Source organism: Centropristis striata, chromosome 12, assembly GCF_030273125.1.
Source record: "Centropristis striata isolate RG_2023a ecotype Rhode Island chromosome 12, C.striata_1.0, whole genome shotgun sequence".
NCBI lineage: Eukaryota > Metazoa > Chordata > Actinopteri > Perciformes > Serranidae > Centropristis > Centropristis striata.
In genome coordinates this window covers 36,261,359-36,282,060 of record NC_081528.1, presented here as the reverse complement: position 1 = coordinate 36,282,060, position 20,702 = coordinate 36,261,359, and the positions used below count along the sequence as shown (strand labels likewise).

Genomic DNA, 20,702 nt, shown 5'->3' with positions numbered 1-20,702 from the left:
GTACAGGCCAAAAGTTTGGACACACACCTTCTCATTCAATGCGTTTTCTTTATTTTCATGACTATTTACATTGTAGATTCATCAAAACTATTAATGAACACATGTGGAATTATGTACTTAACAAAAAAGTGTGAAATAACTGAAAACATGTCTTGTATTTTAGATTCCTCAAAGTAGCCACCCTTTGCTTACTAGAATATAAGACATGTTTTCAGTTATGTCACACTTTTTTGTTAAGTACATAATTCCACATGTGTTCATTAATAGTTTTGATGAATCTACAATGTAAATAGTCATGAAAATAAAGGAAACACATTGAATGAGAAGGTGTGTCCAAACTTTTGGCCTGTACTGTACTTAAATGAGATTTTTAAATGAGCTAAAATAAAGGTTTTGAATGCCTAAATATCATCTCTGCCGTGTTTTTAATGTGCCTCTGATTAAACACTGGCCCCTGCTTGGCCCCCACAGTAGAACTGGTCTAGAACCGCCACTGTGTTAGTTTAACGTTCATTTTCTGAGTTTGCTCTCATTTCCCATTTTGTATCATAGCTGCTGGTGTGTGTGTGTGAGTTGTTTGGCTGTATGTATTTTTGTGCATGTTCATTTGCATGACTTGCAGTCTGACAGCACGAGCCTTGCAAATGAACTTTTTTGCATGTGTGCCACACTCACTCCTGTGATGCACTCTGCTACCATTTGCTTTTTATTTGTTTTTCCAAGTGGAGCTGATCCTCCCCCACCCTGCATCTCTCACCAAACTGGCCAGGGCTGTTGTGTGTGGACACTGCTGTCATGGTTCGTCCCTTGGCTGGCTCGATGTTCCACACCACGAAGGCCCTGAGCTGAGCTGTCTGAGATGGTGGAGCTAAAAGCCAACAGACTGTCATTTGTTTACATGTGTGTGGCAACAGGGTCCTCTTCATCATCTGTTTTTAGCCAGGCTAGTGGCATGGCACTGTTGGTCTGGTCCAGGCTGAAATATGAGGAATCTCAACATACACCTGTATTGACAATAACCCTGATATTAAAATAAATAAATAAATTGATATTACGTTAATTATACACACATATCCTCTAAATCAGCTATTCTCAACCTTGGGGTCCTGACCCCAATTGGGGTCGCGAGATGATTTCTGGGGGTCGCCAAATCATTTTGGAAGTCAGCTCTGTCTCCACTGTGTTAAAGTGTTCATGTGTTTTAGTCTTTTTGGTCACTTAATGTCTTTTTTTGTTCATTTTGTGTCTTTTTAGGTCATTTTATGTCTTTTTTTTAATCATTTTTCTGGTCAATTTGTGTCTTTTTTGGTAATTTTGTTTCCTTTTTTTGGTCATTCTGTGTCTTTTTTTGGTTATTTTGTGTCTTTTTTTGGTCCTTTTGTGTCTTTTTTGGTCAATTTGTGTCTTTTTTTGGTCATTTTGTGTCTTTTTTGATCATTTTGTGTTAATGTGTTTTAGTCTTTTTTGTAAATTTTGTGTCTTTTTTTGGTCATTTTGTGTCTTTTTTTTTTTTTTTTAGTAATTTGTGTCTTTTTTGGTCATTTTGTTTCTTTTTAGGGCCATTTTGTGTCTTTTTTTGGTCATATTGTGTCTTTTTTTGGTCAATTTGTGTCTTTTTGTGGTCATTTGTTGTCATTTTGTGGTCAATTTGAGTCTTTTTTTGCTTAATTTTATGTAATTTTTTGGTCATTTTAGTCAGAGAGATGTTTTAGTTGTTGTCTGCTTCATTATTTGTCCAAAATTCGTTGTATCAACTGAGTTTGTATGATCTGGACTGTGCGTGTGAGATTCAACATGCATGTTAAATTGGGGGTCGCGACTCAAAAAGGTTGAGAACTACTGCTCTAAATAATCCAGCACCTCTTAAAAAATGTATTTCTGTTCTCGCTTTGTTAGGTAGATATGGTTAGATTAGATTAGATGAGGTGGACTTTATTAATCCCACAGTGGGGAAATTTCTTTGTTACAACCGACCACACAAATTTCACACAAAATGTAAGATAAAGATAGAAAATAACAATCTAAGAAAAAGACATTCAACAATATACAATATACAATATACTATATACAACTGACTACTGACTATTGATGGCGAAGTCATTGATGGCGTTCGAAGCCTCGGTGGTTCAGGAAATGGTTCGACTTGTGCACCCCTGCCTCCTCAGTCCCATCCGGACGAGTTTTTTCAAAAGCTGGAGAGGTTGTCTCCAAAATAGAAACCGACTGAGTCCAAGCACAGTGGAGAAATTGTTGTTTTTAAACTGCAATCAATAAAGTCACTAGCACAATTGATGTCCCATCTCTGCCCCATGCTTTGAAAACACTGTAACACTTTTAACAAACATCTCATGTCCTATTGGATTTATTTTATCATTGACTGAAATGATGCTGGTAAAGTAAATAATAATGATTACTATATATTATTAATAATTACTTATACACTGCTATTAGCATTACCCACATATTAATCAAAACAACAGATAAATAAATGAACCACACAAAATCAAATTAAGGTGTTTTTATTTCTGTTGGCAGTGATTATTTCCATGCACCAAGAGGCAAAACAAACAGCTCAAAGGTCAATGACGATTTGGACCAGCAGGGGGTTTGTGAGCACATGAAGCCTCAAGATATGAACCTTTTCTCGAACCAGTTGGCTGGAAAGGTTCAAGGCTTCATGAGGCTTCATCTACCCATCACTACTACTGACTATCCACTATCCACTACTACTGAGTGCCCCAAGAAAGAGACCAAATGCACAATAAAAAAAAGTTGAAGATTAATTTGACTGATAGCATTTATTTTTTTGTTACCTATTGCAATACGATCCTATTGTGAATTATTGTGTAGTGAAAATCTGACGTGGGGACAGCTCTGATCTCTACAACTATTAAATGGATCACATGAAATTTAAATTTTGACATTCATGGTCCCAAGAAAATCAACTCTACTGATTTTGGCTGAGCATGAGCATTTGTTTCCTATGACACTATTTTATTTAGTGCCACCAGCAGGTAAAAGCAGTTACATTTCATTTATACAGTGAAATATCTACACTGCAAAAAAAGAAAAGTTGGGTGAACTCCGAATTTCAAGGGAACAAACTTCGATAAAATTTCAAGTTGGACAATTAAACTAAATATTTTAAGTTTTGTTTTTGAGTTTGCTCAACTCTGAATTTCTCTGGCACGATTGTAACACCGATATGAATGTCAGCTAATGTTGCGACCAGAATTTTGAGTTAGCATTGATACGCTAATGGCTACTCTTGTAGCTGGAACAAGCAGCGCCGCTAGCATCAGTTAGCCGCTAGAATCAGTTAGCCGCTAGCATCAGTTAGCCGCTAGCTTTCGCTAATGACCGAATTTCACAACAAAGAAATAAGAGTTATCAGAACCATTGTCCCTTATTTGAACCCCAACTTAAAGATAAAAGTAACAACAACTCACCAACTTGTTTTTGAGCAGACAACTGGCTTCCTTTGTTGTGCTAACTTACATTATTGCCCTAAATGTCAGTAATTCATATTTTCAAGTTTTACCAAATTAAATCACTGTTTTAGGCCAAAAAATACAAGTTGGCTTTTTTGCAGTGTATGGATGTACTACAGGAATGGGCAAACATCTCTCAGGCTACCATGAGTTGGTTCTATATGTGGTTCAGAATGGTTTGTTGTTGGGATTGGGTTTACAATGAGCATTATAGCTTCACAGATCCTCACAGTGGCTATACTTTTTAGTATTTTCCCCTATCTTGGGGACTTTTTCTACCATGTCTTCAGGCTCCATATCCTTTTTTTTTTTCGGGGAAATGATCCAAAAGAAAGAAGTAGAGAGAAGTGCCTTGTTTAGTCTTAGCTGCTTGCACATGGTGCTCACGTGCCACAAAATGACATGTGAGCAAGACAGAAAATCTTTATTTATAGAGCAGACCTCGCAGCAATGATGAGTGTTTGGTCATGTTGTGGTTGAATCAACATTGTGCTTGTTCCCAAAACATGTAATATTTTGATGACACTTATAAAGTTTGATACTTTCATTCTCTATATTAAATCTCACTTCTCAAATCAAGAAAACCAACATGTGACCAACTGAACTCAAGACCTTGATGTGTTTTCAATAGTTTTCAATGTAGTCATCATTATGTATTTTGATATCTATTGTGAAGGGTGCCACGACACCTCTTGGTGATCCAAGAAAGAAAACACATTTGTTACAATGTAAAGTTGAAAATAGGCCCATATTGATCTGAACACAACAGGAAGGTTAAATGATTACTTTTCCTGTGTCTGTGGGGCAATCAGACAACTGGACACATACTCTATATGCAGCAGACGGATCATTCTGTCCCTGTCTTCCCAACAAAAGGGCACAATTGTATTTTTGATTGTTTATCACCTGGTTGACAAGGGCACAATATCTTTCAGTATCTTCAATAAAGCACCATCAGACACAGTGATAGGCCATCGTTCAGCCAGAGATGCTAAATCTCAAACAATGCCCCCAAACTCCTGCTGCTGAGGAGTCAATCACTGCTGCTTTGGCCCAGACTTGTTTGCTCGCCTTACCTTAAAGTAAAATGGTAAACAGAAGCCAAAGTATTAAGATTCTTCTGTGTTTTTTCCAAGCTCACAACTCATGCATTGGTACTGAGCAAGGTTATAATAGTTTTTATAATAGTTTTTAGTTTTATAATAGATTTTTCATTAGTTTTAGTTTTAATTTCGTTGTGAATTTTTGTTTTCAAATTCAGTTAGTTTTAGTTAGTTTTTAGAGTGAGTTTGCTAGTTTGGGTTTATTTTTTATTTTTAGAAAATTCTTAGTTTTAGTTTAGTTTTTATTAGTTTTAGTATTAGTTTTAGTTTTTCGTGATGGGTATGTGCCTTCATTTCCTTTGGTTTATCATCTCAGCCTCAATAAGGTTATTAACTCTTACAGTTCGGGGTGTTTTGTATTTTTGTTCTAGTGTAAACATTCCAGTCTCAGTAAACATATTCACCATGTGTTGCATGTTGAAATAGAAACACTGAATTATGAATGAAAAAAGTTGACAAAGACGAAAACTAAGGACATCTTCACTATAATTTTAGTTAGTTTTAGTTAGTTTTGTAACCACACAATACAGTTTCAGTTAGTTATTGTTTTTTAAAAAACTCTTGTTTTTATTTTTATTTCAGTTAAAAAAAATGTTTTTTCAATTTTAGTTTTCGTTATTTTGTTAGTTTTCGTTAACTATAATAACCTTGGTACTGAGGAAACATTTTAACATAAGTGTCCAATGGTGCTGCCTCCATTCAAAATAAACAATATCTTGGTAAACTTTCACTCTAGAAATAAGGTTACAAGGCTGCTTTTTTTTCAGTTTTGCCATTTAAATTTTATTTTGCCACAAACTTAATTTAAATTAATTGGACTATTTATATACACATTGACAAATTCTACTTCTTTCCATGAATAACTTGTTTCGTATGCATCAGAAAACCTCTGGTTTTAGTGAAGAGGAGCCATGGAAATATGATCTAGACTTGAAAATAACTGACGTCAAAGAATGATAGGAGCATTTCCAAACACATCCTCATTTGGAAACGTAACTGCCAGTGTTTTAAACACATTGTTAATATTGTGATATGATCATAGTTTTGTTTGATTTAGGTAACAAAAGTACTTCCTTGAGGTTTTGGCGAAAAAGTATATGGATGGGCAATCTGAAAGATATCTAAAAAACAGTAAAAAAATATGCATTACTGCGGAAGTTAAGATGGTTACATTGGTGACGTAAAATGTGACGCAAGGAATTTAAATTGTATTACTTCAAAAAACATCCTATACTTTTGTTAGCTCCCAGAAACAATGGTGTCCTGGGTTTGTTTCACCTCTCCCACCATCTGTGGACCTTTTCAAACTTTATGCTCTGTTTTATTGTTTGATTTGTAATATCAATATCACCATTGGAGGACACCACTGAATACAAATGTAAATATCAGTCATAATCAATAGGCTCCTGTACAAACAACACATGGGGTTGTATTTTGTGAATTCAAGTCCCAAGTCAAGAATGTCACATCAAAGTCCTAAACTTTGAGTTTTTAGTCTTCAACAGTTCATAATGGCCCTTCACCAAATGTAATGCCATTTAACAGTAGTGTAATAATATATTTAATTTATTTTGCATTTATTTGTTAAAACAAGTGCGACAGAACCCTAATCATATACAAAAAGTACTGCTTACATTGCACTTTCAGCATAAAGTCAAGAATGGCTTAAGTATAGTCAACAGGCCAAAGTCCAGGTGAAGTCATGTTTTATTGGTGTTGAAGTTCAAGTTGAGTTGAAAGTGAAAGTTTGATTGTGTGAAGTCCAGTCTAAAGTAATCAAATGTGAATTGAGTCTGACTCGAGTCCAAGTCTGTGTGACTTCTAATGTAACTAATCAATGAATTAATCTGTAATTTTATTTTAAAAAACTCATGGTAACACTTTACAATAACCATCATTTATAAATGGTAAACAGATTTTTAATGTTTAACTCACTAAATAATTTATAAATGACAAATAGATGCTATATTAATGTAAGTTTAAAGTTACTTTACCAATAAAAAACAATTCAATTATAATGAATAGTTTATTAATAGTGTTAGTTGCACTCATTTTAACATTTTAACACCATATTAAGTACGTTAACGATTTTGAAATGATTCATATACCTTTAAGAAATTGGTTTAAAACATTTAACGATTAAATATGTATAGCACTTTGTAAATGGTTAATAATTGGTCTATAAAACATCTATAAACATCACTTAGTTGGTTATTGTAAAGTGTTACCAAACTCATTCCCCATTCCCCCATTTTTCTTGCATAAACAGAAAAATATATGTTTGTCATTCATGCATGAACACACAAAGTGGGCTAATATGATGGACTCTATTATGTAACTTGTATATAACAACAATAACACCAGCTGTTAGTTTTGCACATATAAACACTGGAAGGGCGTGTGTTTGTGTGACCACACACAAACTAAAACACACATGGGTGTGTATTGTTGCACATTTCCCGCCCTGCTTCCCATCCGCGGTCAGCCTTTCATAATTCACTCACAGATCTATTCTTACAACTGTCTGACTGAATCCTATCCGCCTTCTGTGAGATCAGACTGACCTCTACGTCACAAGTCTCCGCCCACCCGACGCCACGCGACCTTATGACTGTCAGCGAATCCGACCAATAGCGTCAGGGATCCCCCACTCCCTACGTATCTCACGGACCAATCAGAACCCTCGGTGGGCGGAATCACCGTGGGCCTGGCACATTCAAGTTTGGTTGCAAAGGTAAGCTCTGGGATGGGATTCTGTGGAGTTTTCTTTGATATTTTATTTACTCTCCATTCTTTTAATTTATAGATAATAGTTGTATGTGTTTGTGTGTTATTTTGTCCGTTAAAATTAATTAATATAGTCCGGCAGGTAACGGTCGCTTATTTATGCTAGCCTGGCTAAGTGTACAGCATTGCAAAGTATCCCAAGCAGAGAGAACAACGGTGATTTCCCTCTACTACAACAATTGTTTATTAATTCTGACTAATGACTGTGTTGTCAGCCAGATAATATACTTGTCAGTGCACGTTGTAAACTGTCATAACACCCTGGCTGCCACGAAACCCCTTTTGATCGATTACTACTATGTTATTTGCTAAGTTACACGGTTGTAAGTTTGCTTTTTGTGACAATTTAGCCCCGTTTCAAACACATGGCTCTATCTGTAAGTGTAATAACACAATGGTTTTTACCTTCATTGAGATGTTATAGCTGCTGTTTACAGGTTTGTTTACATCTGTTTTTAGCGTTTACAGTATACTGGCTACACTCAGTGGTGTAATGTAACTAAGTACCAGTGGTGGAAGAAGTATTCAGATCCCTTACTTAAGTAAAAGTACCAATAGCAAACTGTGAATTTACTCCACTACAAGTAAAAGTCCTGCATTCAAAACTTACTTCAGTAAAAGTACAAAAGTATCAGCATCAAAATGTACTTAAAGTATCAAAAGTAAAAGTACTCGTTTTGCAGAATGACCCCACTCAGATTGTTAAATATATTCTCAATATATTATTTGATAATTATTATTGATTCATTTATATAAGCAGCATTTTATTTTCTCAAGGTAGGGCTCATTTTAACTATTTAATATGCTTTTATGAGGTCTAATTTAGAAAATGTCACTTTAAACTTTAAACCGATCATGTTTTTCATGTTAAATCCTGATCTGAAAAGTAACTAAAGCTGCTGGCTGTATGTAGTGGAGTAAAAAGTACAACATTTGCCTCTAAATGTAGTGGAGTAGAAGTATAAAGTTACATAAAATGGAAATACTCAAGTAAAGTACAAGTACCTCAAAATTTTACTTAAGTACAGTCCTGGAGTAAATGTACTTAGTTACATTCCACCACTGCTAAGTACATTTACTCAAGTACTGTACTTAAGTACAATTTTGAGGTTCTTGTACTTTACTTGAGTATTTCCATTTTATGTAACTTTTTACTTCTACTCCACTACATTTTTTAGGCAAATATTGTACTTTTTACTCTAGGATAAAGCTGCCAGCTTTAGTTACTTTTCAGGTCGAGATTTAACATAATATATATGATCAATGTAAAGTGATTAGACGTTTTTTTAATTAAATCTTTTAACAGTATATGAAGTAATTAAATGAGCCCAATCTTTACAAAATTAAAACACTGCATACATTAAATCACCAATACAAATAATGTAATAATATATTTAGAATATATAAAACAATCATAGTGGGTCCATTCTGCATAACCCGAGTACTTTTACTTTTCATACTTTAAGTAGATTTTGATGCTGATACTTTTGTACTTTTACTTCAGTAAGATTTGGATGCAGAACTTTTACTTGTAGTGGAGTAATTTACCAGGATGGTATTAGTACTTTTACTTAAGTAAAGGATCTGAATACTTTTTCCACCACTGGCTACACTGAATGTCTGCACCCTGCATACTAACACGCTCAGGGAAACACGTGTTAAGGCAAACGTTTGTGCAATTTAACGCCCAAATAACTGTCATAGACTTATTATGTATTGTTTGCATATACTCTGGTCGTTTCAGAAAGCCTTTCCCCGCTGTGTGAGCTGACTTGCTGCCTAGCTGAAGACACATCAGGACGGACACATACATATCCTACCACACCTCTTCTTCTCTCAAGCAGCCTCCCTGACTGTTGGATACTATTCAGAAACTATTTGGAAGCGGGCACTTTATTTTTTATTGTTTACCTTTTAAACGGAATGGATTTTGAAAAGACCTAACCTGGATGTTTTGCTGCACAAGTCTTCTAAAAAAAAGTCTGCCTGTGGAGTTTGCCAACTTTTGAGGACGTCGCATTAAGTGTTTTTTTTTCTCTGGAGGGGAACTAACTTTTAAAGCCAAAATGGATCAAGCCAGCGGTGGGGAGGACCCGAATAAACCCTCTAAAAAGAAGTCCAGTGAGGACGAGGGTAAAAACAAAAAGCTGGTAGGTATTCAGAGTGGCTCTTTGCCGTTGCATGGAAGTAGTGTGCAGTGAACTGTCACATCCTGTATTCCCACAAACAAGACTTAATTTCACTCTCAACTTTAGCCAGACTTAGAAAGTTGCACTACTCACTGGTTGCAGAAAGTTTCACTACTGTTCATTTTTACTCCATGTGGTTTGCTGTGCTGAAAGTTGCAACATTTCTAATAGTTTTACAGGTATTAGTCAGTCAGTATAGTAGTGAAGTTAAATCAAACCAGGCAAAGTGTACACCTTCTGTAGTAAACAGCATGTGGTCAATACAGCACATCTCTGTTTTAGTGCAGGATGAGGCTCAAATAGGTATTGATGTGTTGTTATTACTATTTAATGTAGCCCAATACAGAGCGGCTAATAGCTGTTAGAGTTGAGCAAAAAGCGATACTGTTACACTGAGTGCTGTACTTTTCAAAGCACTCAGTGCATCATGTTATTATCCCCATCAATACATTTCTGAAAGTTCCTTGAAGAGCATTCTTGTTGTGACAGTCCGGCTTCAATATACTGTTTAAAAACACACAAAGTTCAGTTACATGATGACTCATAGCAAAGCATGATAGCTATGTTGTAAGAGGTGATTTTTATGAACGGTGGGAGTGGGTGATTGATAAAACTTATCCTCAGTCAGCCCTAACAGAATTATCAGCAAAAGGAGGACATTGTCGATTAGATAACAGCTGAAAACTATGTAAACATTCTTTTCATTTATATTCTCTCTATTGATTTGGCCTAGTGGAATTGCATATGTCAAGTGAAGAGTGTGCTTATTTAGAAAGTGGGAAACACTGAGTCTGCATGACTGGATCTGTGGTGTCATTAAGCTGGAAATGAGGTCAAGACCTGGTGGTAGAAGTGGAGTAGCTGTTCTTGATTCTGTATGAAGTCTAGATCAATCCCTTCTATCTGACAACTCATGCTGTGTGGAAACCACAACTTTTTCAGTAATTGTCTCCTTACTTCCCAGAGCATCCCACAATGAAGTGCCTTATTTGGTAAACTGTAGCCTTGGTTTTGTATTCTCTGTCTTGAGTGGAATGCAAAACTGTAAATCTAAATGATATTACTGAGTGTGTAAAGTGCATGCCACAGCTTAGACACTGCCAGCAGCTGTAGAAGTCAGTGGTTGAAAGTAATTTTCCATGACCAAAGATAAAAAAAAACTTTGGCTGCTATTGATCATCGTTTCTACTTTTCCACGTTTGTCAGCGTGGAAAGCTTGGCTGCTGTTGAACTTTCTAAATGACATAACCTCTCTGCAGCCAATAATTGACAAGTTATTGTGTTGCTTTATATTGGGCCTGTCACTGAACTGTTATTCTTTGCTTGTTATGAAGAAAATGACCAATGAGCCAAATGTGGCGGGCTGCAGACATGGTGGCTGGCTGCTAATTACTTTACTAGCACCTCAGTCATTTACAAAGATGGTGTTGTTCTAAAACAGTGACATATGGAGGGAACAGTACCACTGCTGTGTTTCAGATTGAAAACGGTGTCAAATGTTTAATCGCTGGTTCTGTTTCAGCAAAGCTTAGGTAAGAGAGAGTGTGATCACAACAACTGCCATTCAGAAAATCCCTTAGTGGACTGAAAAGACTCCCAGGGCTTCCAAAGGGTGTTGTCTTTGAGAGCCTGCAACTCTTGAATATCCTGCCTCCCAAGTTTGAAAAATGTTTGCAAGGGAGCTTCGATGACATAAGCACTGAGCAAATCACTGGTGAAAGTCTCTGTGAGATCACTGTTTTTGCTCCTTAAAGTGGTCTCAGGGCCAGTCCCTGTTGCTCAATCCTCCAGGCAGAGCAGAGCAGACCGAGGCAAAGGAAGCCTGAACTGTAGCTGCTGCAAAAATCTCAACACTGAGTTTGAGTGAGGAAGTTATCACTCATCCGTGGGTGGAGCCATGATCTGTCTACTCTTGTTTATCCCCACTTTTCCCCACTTTTAGCTACCCCGGTGTGGTTGTTTGCAGACATGTAAATAAGATGACATGCACAAGCTTAAAGATATATGCAAAGTTTAATCTGAATAAACTGCAAATCACAATCTGTTTAGAAAGGGAAATGAAAACAAAAATGCAATTTATCTTTTAATAGATGTTGCAGAGGTCTATGAGATGCTGATGTCATCTCATACTGACAAAGTTTTTCTTTCTTTCTCATGGTTGGACACTTTAAGATCCACTTGTGGTTACCTATTTAGAGTTTTCACCATATATGGGCCTATAGGACTACATTCCTGACATGCAGTGTAGTTTGTGTGGATGTTGTCCAGACACAACGATGGTTTTACATCTTTCATGAGCTAAATTAAAGAAGAGGCTGTCACTGCCTTTCACACTCATGGCTGCTGTAAAGTACAGTAGCATTTGTATGGCTAATAAGCAAAGTGGCAGACAGCGGCACAGTTTGGTCTCAGCAAAGTCAAATCAGTCTTTAGAGGAGAAACAGTGAATGCTGTATGTTTGCTTAACAAGTCACTGGGCAGGATTACATCACAGCAGTACCATTTGGGCTTTGGGCCCAGGCTGTAGATACTCAACACAGCCAAGGACATTAGAATAACACCGCAGTGTTGAGATATAGTGATAATTCAAAACTTTTCTGTTGTTTGTAGCTATACTTTGTGATAATGTCCTTTTCGTGATGTTGTAAAAACATGACATCCAATAAAACAGGCAGATGGAATGAGGTCTTTTTAAAGGAATTCGGGGGAGCTGGTTTGACAGAAAGGGAGAAATATTATCTCTCTGCATGCCAGAGTAAAGGATGACCTCACACAGAGCAGCACGAGGGAAAAGTCATCCCAGTGCATCTATACAATAACCGTGGGACTTCACATCATAGAATTCTATTGTGGATATTATTTGAGGAGGCTTATTTTAAACCCACAATCGGGAATATAGGAAACACATATTTATTGCGTGTTTAATAAAGTAAAGAGTTGAGGACGTTAAGGTTTAGCTAATGAATCTGTTTGATGTGTTAGCCATGATTTAAAAAAATACAGTTGGAGTAATTTTCGCTCCCAATACATACACTGCAAAAAAAGAAAAGTTGGGTGAACTCAAAATTTCAAGGCAAAAAACTTCGATAAAATTTTAAGTTGGACAATTAAACTAAATATTTTAAGTTTTGTTTTTGAGTTTGCTCAACTCTGAATTTCTCTGGCACGATTGTAAAGCCGCTATGAAATGTCAGCTAATGTTGTGACCACAATTTTGAGTTAGCATTGATACGCTAATGGCTACTCTTGTAGCTGTAACAAGCAGCGCCGCTAGCATCAGTTAGCCACTAGCATCAGTTAGCCGCTAGCATCAGTTAGCCGCTAGCTTTCGCTAATGACCGAATTTCACAACAAAGAAATCAGAGTTATCAGAACTATTGTCCCTTGTTGTGAACCCCAACTTAAAGATATAAGTAACAACAACTCACCAACTTGTTTTTGAGCAGACAACTGGCTTCCTTTGTTGTGCTAACTTACATTATTGCCCTAAATGTCAATCATTTATATTTCCAAGTTTTACCAACTTAAATCACTGTTTTAGGCCAAAAAATACAAGTTGGCTTTTTTGCAGTGTAGTATGTTAAATGACAAAAATACCAAGATGTACAACAACATATGGTCACATTTTTCAGCATGCTTTCAGGCCATTCTGACCCACAATCCTCTGCACAGCGAAAGATACATCACATCTGCTGAGCTGCTGAGAGTGCAAGTATTTTGTGCTGTGGACTTATGTATGAAGTGTGACCGATATATGAGGAAGAGGGCTAAAGTTCAAGGCAGAATGTTATGACAAAGTAGATGTCTCAATTGTATGCATACTGCAACAGTATGTAGTTTGTAATGGCAGCTGCAGTACACACTAACAAGAAAACGTATGTGATTTGGGATGCAGCACTTCCTCAATGCTAACATGACCTGCAGACCTATAAAATGTGAGGAGTGATATGTTAAAAAGCTTTGCTGTCATTTAGAGCAGTAGTTCTCAACCTTTTTGAGTCGCGACCCCCAATTTAACATGCATGTTGTCCGCGACCCCCACTCACTGAACAGAATCTCACATGCACAGTTTGGATCACCCAAAAAAGAAACAAAATGACCAAAAAAAGGAAACAAAATGACCAAAAAAGACAGAAAATGACCAGAAAAGACAGAAAACGACCAAAAAAGGAAACAAAATGACCAAAAAAGACACAAATTGACCCCAAAATGATCAAAAAAAGACACAAAATGGCCTCAAAAGACACAAAATGATCAAAAAAAGACACAAAATGACCAACAAAGACACAAAATGACCAAAAAAAGACACAAAATGACAAAAAAACAAACACAAAATGACCAGAAAAGACAGAAAATGACCAAAAAAGGAAACAAAATGACCAAAAAAGACACAAAATGGCCTAAAAAGACACAAAATGACCAACAAAGACACAAAATGACCAAAAAAAAAGACACAAAATGACAAAAAAACAAACACAAAATGACCAAAAAAAGACACAAAATGACAAAAAAACAAACACAAAATGACCAAAAAAAGACATTAAGTGACCAAAAACACATTAACACATGAACACTTTAACACAGTGGAGACAGAGCTGACTTCCAAAATTATTTGGCGACCCCCAGAAATCATCTCGCGTCCCCAATTGGGGTCCCAACCCCAAGGTTGAGAATAGCTGATTTAGAGAATCAGTTGATGTAAAGCAGCAGTAAAAAAAAATAAAAGAATGAACGATTTAATGAGCAGAGATTTGTGAAACCTCAGTTATTTTGACACGATTGTTCTGTGGAAGAGCTGTTTCTGCTGAAGCACACAATATATTTACCAAAAGGCTTTAGCTGCACTTCGGCAAGTTTGTAAAACTGATCGCTATTCAATAAATAATGCTCCTTTTAAAGCAATGAATGTTTCCCAACTACAAAGCAGGAATACATATCTTTATCATCTACAGTATGTGTGGTATGTTATATCTTCCTGTAATGTAATAATCAGTCAGTCAAGGGACTGATTCATGTTTGCTTGATTATTCCAGGTTGTGGCTCGTCAGCTTTTGCTTTCTGTTATCCATAAGAAAAGGAATAAGGGTTATCAGTGTCTCAAAGGTCATTTGTTGGTGTACGAGTGGGAGGGAAAGTGGTCAGTGGTTTACAGCATAACTGAGATGATTGTTTACTCTCTTCAGCCCGAAGCTTTTTTCACCAGTATTCTACAAACATACTGCGAATAGATGGAATAGTTGGTCAGCACCTTAATGAATTTGGTCTGAATGAACATGCTTAGAAAACCTCACAACCTGTGACTTAGTGTTATCAAAGAAAAAAATGTTTGAAATACACGTTTGCTCTAAATTGAAAAGTACAAATTTTTACTTCACAAGTGAGTGTTTCATTATTGGCAGTTTGTAGGCCTTTAAAAATAAAGTAAAAATAATATCAAACACTGAATTTGTACTTTGTTAGTTAGTTGAAGTCCACCATTGATTTCTGTTATTATAAATAAACATACACCCTGTTCATGTGGAGGTTTTTTTTTACCTGCAGATAATGAAAAATAAATAATTGTATTCATAATGAAGTAGTAGTATAAAGTAGTTTATAGACTTGATATTTTTAGTAGTAGTAGTAGAAGTTTTTGAGTAAATTAAAGTGGTAAATATGTAGCATCTTGGTATCTGCCTCGGCTTCATACAATAAGGAAGCAGTTTTAAATAAGTATAGGTAGGTACAGGTACAAGCCAGGGACCAGCTAATTGTCATTAGCATTAGCCGTCTCTCAACCAACACGACTGCTTGGAGCTAACTAACGTTATATTAATATTATATGTAATATTTTACTGTACAGTAAATGTTCAAGTGCATTTCTACAGTGAAAAGTCCTGTACGTATGTGAGAAGATACCTGAGGTCCTCTAGAATGACCCTGAAGTGGAATTAATGACTGGAAACAGACAGTTTAATTTTAATTAATTTTTAAATATATTGTAATATTTTACTGTGCAGTAAATATTTAAGTGCATTTAATTATGAATTTCCACAGTGAAAAGTCCTGTAAGTTTGTGAGAAGATACCTGACGTCCTCTAGAATGAACCTGCAGTGGAATTAGTGACTGGAAACAGGCAGTTTGATTTTTAATTAATTTTAATATAATGTAATATTTTACTGTACAGTCTATGTCTAAAGGCGTTTTATATTAAAAACGGCTCACTTGACCGCAGTTGCAAAACTGTCTATGGACCTTAAATAACTTGACGCTCCAAAATTATATATAAAATAAAAGAAGTTTGAGAGGTTAGTAACGTCAACTGCCACAAATTGAACATTAGAACATAGAACAAAGTGGAACTCTGACAATTATTACAGATTCTCTCTACTGACTCTATCAAATATATTGTATTAAATAATTTTAAACGCTAAATTAACAGGTAAGCCTAGCATTGATGTTATCACATATTCATACTTAGTATTATAAGTTTAGCTAGCCTATTTCCATTAGCTTATCTAGTGGGCTTGCTGAAATTGAGTGGTTTTGTTAGGTTAATATTGTCTCGAGTACTTTTGTGCATTGCAAAGAACTTTTGGAAATTGCTTGAGAATGAAGCAGTTTGGAGAAGCTGGCGCAATCTCAACATTGGCACATGTCCATAATTTTTCTGTCAGATTTTATTTGAGAGTGTTTGCAATTAGTAATTAACCCTTATTAATTAAATTGGGATTTAATGATTGTAATCATGCTTGTCATTTAGTTGGTAATTAAAGTAATTAAGGCTTCAGTAATGAATGGACAGTTGAGCAGTGGCGTCTGTAATGAGAGACCTTGGACTTGGAGGGCTTAAAGGCAGTTAAAGGCTGTTTTTCATTCTGGAGACTAGAAATTGTTTTGGTAATATGAAATCATTTATCATCTGTTGTTTGTCAGTTTAGGTTCAATCATATCATGGATTTCTTTTATATTTCCATTATGAAATGTTGTTTTCTAGAAAAACATTTCTTAGCAATATCTTGCTGAATGATTTCCAAAAAACTTGAGTGACAGCTGGAATGGCAGTTCCAATGTGACTTTGCTTTATCGCAGGGGTGTCAAACTCTGGCCCGCGGGCCAAATTTGGCCCGCAGTGTAATTTTATTTGGCCCGCGAGCCAATATCAAATTATTATATTATTATTGTACTATAAAAGCTGACCTGCCGGTATTATACGGCGCATTTACCGCTAATACTAGATTTATTATTGTTATTTTATTTTTAAATGTATTAACCTGTTGAAAAACTTTATTTTGATATTTAAATCAGAAGGATGCAAATAGAAAAGAGGCATACGATTTTTATTTAATTTTTATTGAATAAATTAATGACATTGATGTGTTTTTTTTATATGAAATTTGATTTTGCATGTCTGCACTATTTAGTTATATATTGTATGTTTATAAGCGTTGCTGGTTCCATATTTAATGTTAAAGCAAAACATGTTTGGTATACACTACTGGTCAAAAGTTTTAGAACACACCAACTTTTCCAGAATTTAATTGAAAATTATGCAGTTTAATGTCTCAGTGTACTCTGAAATTAATGCATTTAATATTCTTTATTGAGCATGATAGTGTTTTGAAAGTAAAAAAAAGATTCAAAATCACATTTTATGTTGGACTAAAGGACTAAAAAAAGACACAAAATGACCAAAAAAAGACACAAAATGACAAAAAAAAGACACCAAAAGACACAAAATGACTAAAAAAAGGCACAAAATGACACAAAATGACTTACAAAGACATGAAAAGAATTCAAAAATGGACAAAATAGCCCAAGACTCCATAGAGTTAAGTTGTTAACCCAACAACAAATTTCAATAAAAAAATTGAAAAATTGGGGTGTTCTAAAACTTTTGACCGGTAGTGTATATTAAAAGGTTTATTTGTTCAATGTTGGCCCGCGATTTTATTCAAGTTTTACATTTTGGCCCATTGAGTATTTGAGTTTGACACCCCTGCTCTATAGTGATGCACATCAACTAAATAAGTGTTACCACAACTTAAGAGATATTGTATCCACTGTACATGTGCAGCAGGCCTTAGTTTTTATGATTTTCTTTAACACTTAAAGCAGCTCTGTTACATATTAGTCCAGAATCCGAATTTAAGAGTAGTAAATTTTTCGTGTTCGAATTAAGTATTCTGCAAGACAGTGGTGGTGTTAACCTTCATGCTTTTGACAGTTTTGACAGTATCACATTGTGAATCATATTTAATGGCTTACTGTGCCACTGCTGTTGGGAGCTGTGACATTTGAAGCTTTTGACGCTTTGATACATGAGCTTCAGGGAAGCTTCAGGGATCATTTTAGGTCATGTTAGCATGTGGTTAGTACAGCTTGTCAGCTTGTCACACACTTGAGGCTGCTCTGTATTGCCTGTCGTCTGTTTGGTCAACCTCAAAAGGTTTTTTTTGTCATGTAGACTTACCTATTATTTTTTTCTTCCATGTGCTGCATTGTAATTCTTCCACTTTTACATTATGTATCATTGAGTGAATAAACCCGTGACTGTGTCAGGGAGACGTGTGAGAAACGGCAGGAAACGCACCACATGTAGGCATTTTTAATGGCATTCAGGAAGTGGGAGAGAGGAAGTGGTGAAGAATGCTTTAGTCACACAGAGGAAGAAACCAACAGACTCACTGCTCTAATGTCCCCCTCTGAGATGAGCCCTATTCATATACATCACTGGGTTAGATCTAAAACTCAATTTGGAAATTTATGTAGCTTACTCGGTTACAAAAACCCTACGTAAGACATTTTGAACATCAATGCATTCAAGTTTTCCCTATGTAACAACACATGAATCAGCTTTTTGGTGAGGCATATTAACCTCCTGTGACCCTGCGTCCTTATATGTGGACATTTAATTTTAGGTTTGCTGGACCTTATACTTAATTTTGCTTAACTATGAGCTGTTGTCCTCAGTAGTCAATACATTAATCAGTATAAAAATCAAATGGCAGCATCTTGGTAAAGTCAATCAGCTTATCCCCAGAAAAAAAGTGGACCAGGTACAAAAACTGATCAGATTTTATGGTTAAAACTTGTTTATTTGTGCTTAATAATGTTTGTAGTTTGACTATTTTTTAGCAATAGCAACAAGCTACGACACTGCTAGTCAGGAAGTACTCATTTGAGGACGAATAGACTTTTACTATCGTTCTTTAAATGAGAGGGTGTAAATGTAAAGAAATAAACAGCTTTATAAACTAGTGAATTAATTGTGTTATACAGTAAAATTAACCCATCATTTTTTTTTCCAAAAACGACTTCCTGTTCAAAGACAATGCTTAGTTTTGGTACTAATCTGGTCCTACTGATCCAAAATATCTAGGAGAAACTAACAAAACTAACTCTCTCAGGAGGTTAACACACAGTAATTTGATGATTCATGACAGTTTTGTCTGAGCAAGTGCAGATATAGGCCAGGAAAAAGGCGTTTCCCAGCTCTGTCACTTGTAAGATATTTAATGATGTTGCAATGGGGGAGCTTCCCCTCTTTGATGAGAAAAAAATGTTTGTCATCTGTAATACAGTGTCTGTATTTGACAGCTGTATTCACACTTAAATCAGTGACAGTTGCAAATACGAAACACATTTGCTGTGATATTACAGCACAGTCACAGAAGCATATGCTTAGATGCAAGTATGTGGTGAGATTAAAGCACGCTAATAGTGTATTTGAACAGGAGAGTTAAAGCAATTGATTTGTTGAATGAACCTGTTTATGTAATGTGGAGCACTGTGAAACAGGTCAATGCGTATGCACCACTAACTGCCTGACAGAGTAGACTTGATTCACTGCATGAAAAAGGCTTGACACAGAGATATCACCAGTAATCTTTTTTTTGTTTTGTTTTTGTTTTATCTTGAAAGACTGTTTAGCAGTGGTAATGAACATGGTATGTGTGACAGGCATAATCACTACAGTGACGCATTTTTCAGACACTGAAATGTATCTATTTAACATTTGATTTGGATGGCACTAATTATATATCATTAGCAAGAAGCTTACAACAATAAAAGCTGGGTTTATAAGATAAGATAAGATTAGATAAGGCTTTATTTATCCCGCAGTGGGAAAATTTAGTCGTCACAGCAGCTCAAGGTACAGACATATAGATAAAAAAACAAAACAGAATAAAGATAAAAAATAAAAACAACACATACACATACATTATATACACCTTATCAACATAAAATACTTACAGGTCTTCAATTTATCATCTATTATATGTATGTATGTGTATATACATATATATATGTATATGTGTGTGTGTATATATATATATATATATATGTGTATATATATACACATATAAAATATATAAAATCTTTTTTATCTTAAAAGACTATCTATCTATCTATCTATCTATCTATCTATCTATCTATCTATCTATCTATCTATCTATCTATTCCATGGATATTGAACATTAGACATTTTTTATCATGCTGAATAGGTTGTTGTATGTAGTAATATGAATATATATATATAATATATAATATAATATATATATTATATTATATATATATATATATATATATATATATACTGGGGATACACAGTATAGTATATGGGGTATATATTTAATTTAGAAAATATACAGGAGATAATTGCAGCTACAATAAATCATAATAATAATTGTAACATCATAAAGCTTCTTATCTGAAGATAGTATGTAAATATTTCTCTGTGATGTCACGAACACTTTAAGATGTCTATACAGTGACATTTCAAACCTTTCTTACTAACAACTTTTGTATCAGCTGCAATCATGCCAACCCTCAAGGGTACAGTATTACAAATTTGCTTTCAACAGAGCCGGCGATAACCTGAGGGCAGTGCTGTGCTATCTGCAGTCACATGGTCAGGCCATTCAAATCTCCGCTCTGCTGGCTTTTGTGTGCTTCCCCTTTTCAAAAGTTGCTGTTTTAGGAAACTGTAAACAGTACCAGCACTTTCCTGAAATAATAAGGCTACAGACCCATGCCCTTTTAAAGGCACTTCAGCTATCACAGAAATCGAGTGCATTCTTTGTTATTTTTAAATTAATTACATGTTCTGAAATGTTTTTAGAAGTTATTTGAATGAAAAACAGTGCAT

General features: G+C 35.4%; 1 protein-coding gene across 2 annotated transcripts in view; it reads left to right on the top strand.

Annotated features, from left to right (window-relative positions):
- The first annotated feature begins 7,304 nt into the window (after nt 1-7,304).
- diaph2 (diaphanous-related formin 2) overlaps nt 7,305-20,702 on the top strand; it is a 519,741-nt gene continuing 506,343 nt past the window's right edge. Inside the window, exons 1-2 of one of the 2 annotated variants that reach the window (XM_059345604.1) lie at nt 7,305-7,328; nt 9,126-9,531. In XM_059345604.1, the coding sequence (XP_059201587.1) occupies nt 9,448-9,531 (84 nt within the window). In that variant the 5' untranslated portion in view covers nt 7,305-7,328; nt 9,126-9,447. Of the gene's footprint in view, nt 7,329-7,399; nt 7,538-9,125; nt 9,532-20,702 lie in introns of those variants that run through there. The other variant, XM_059345603.1, reaches the window with a different exon arrangement.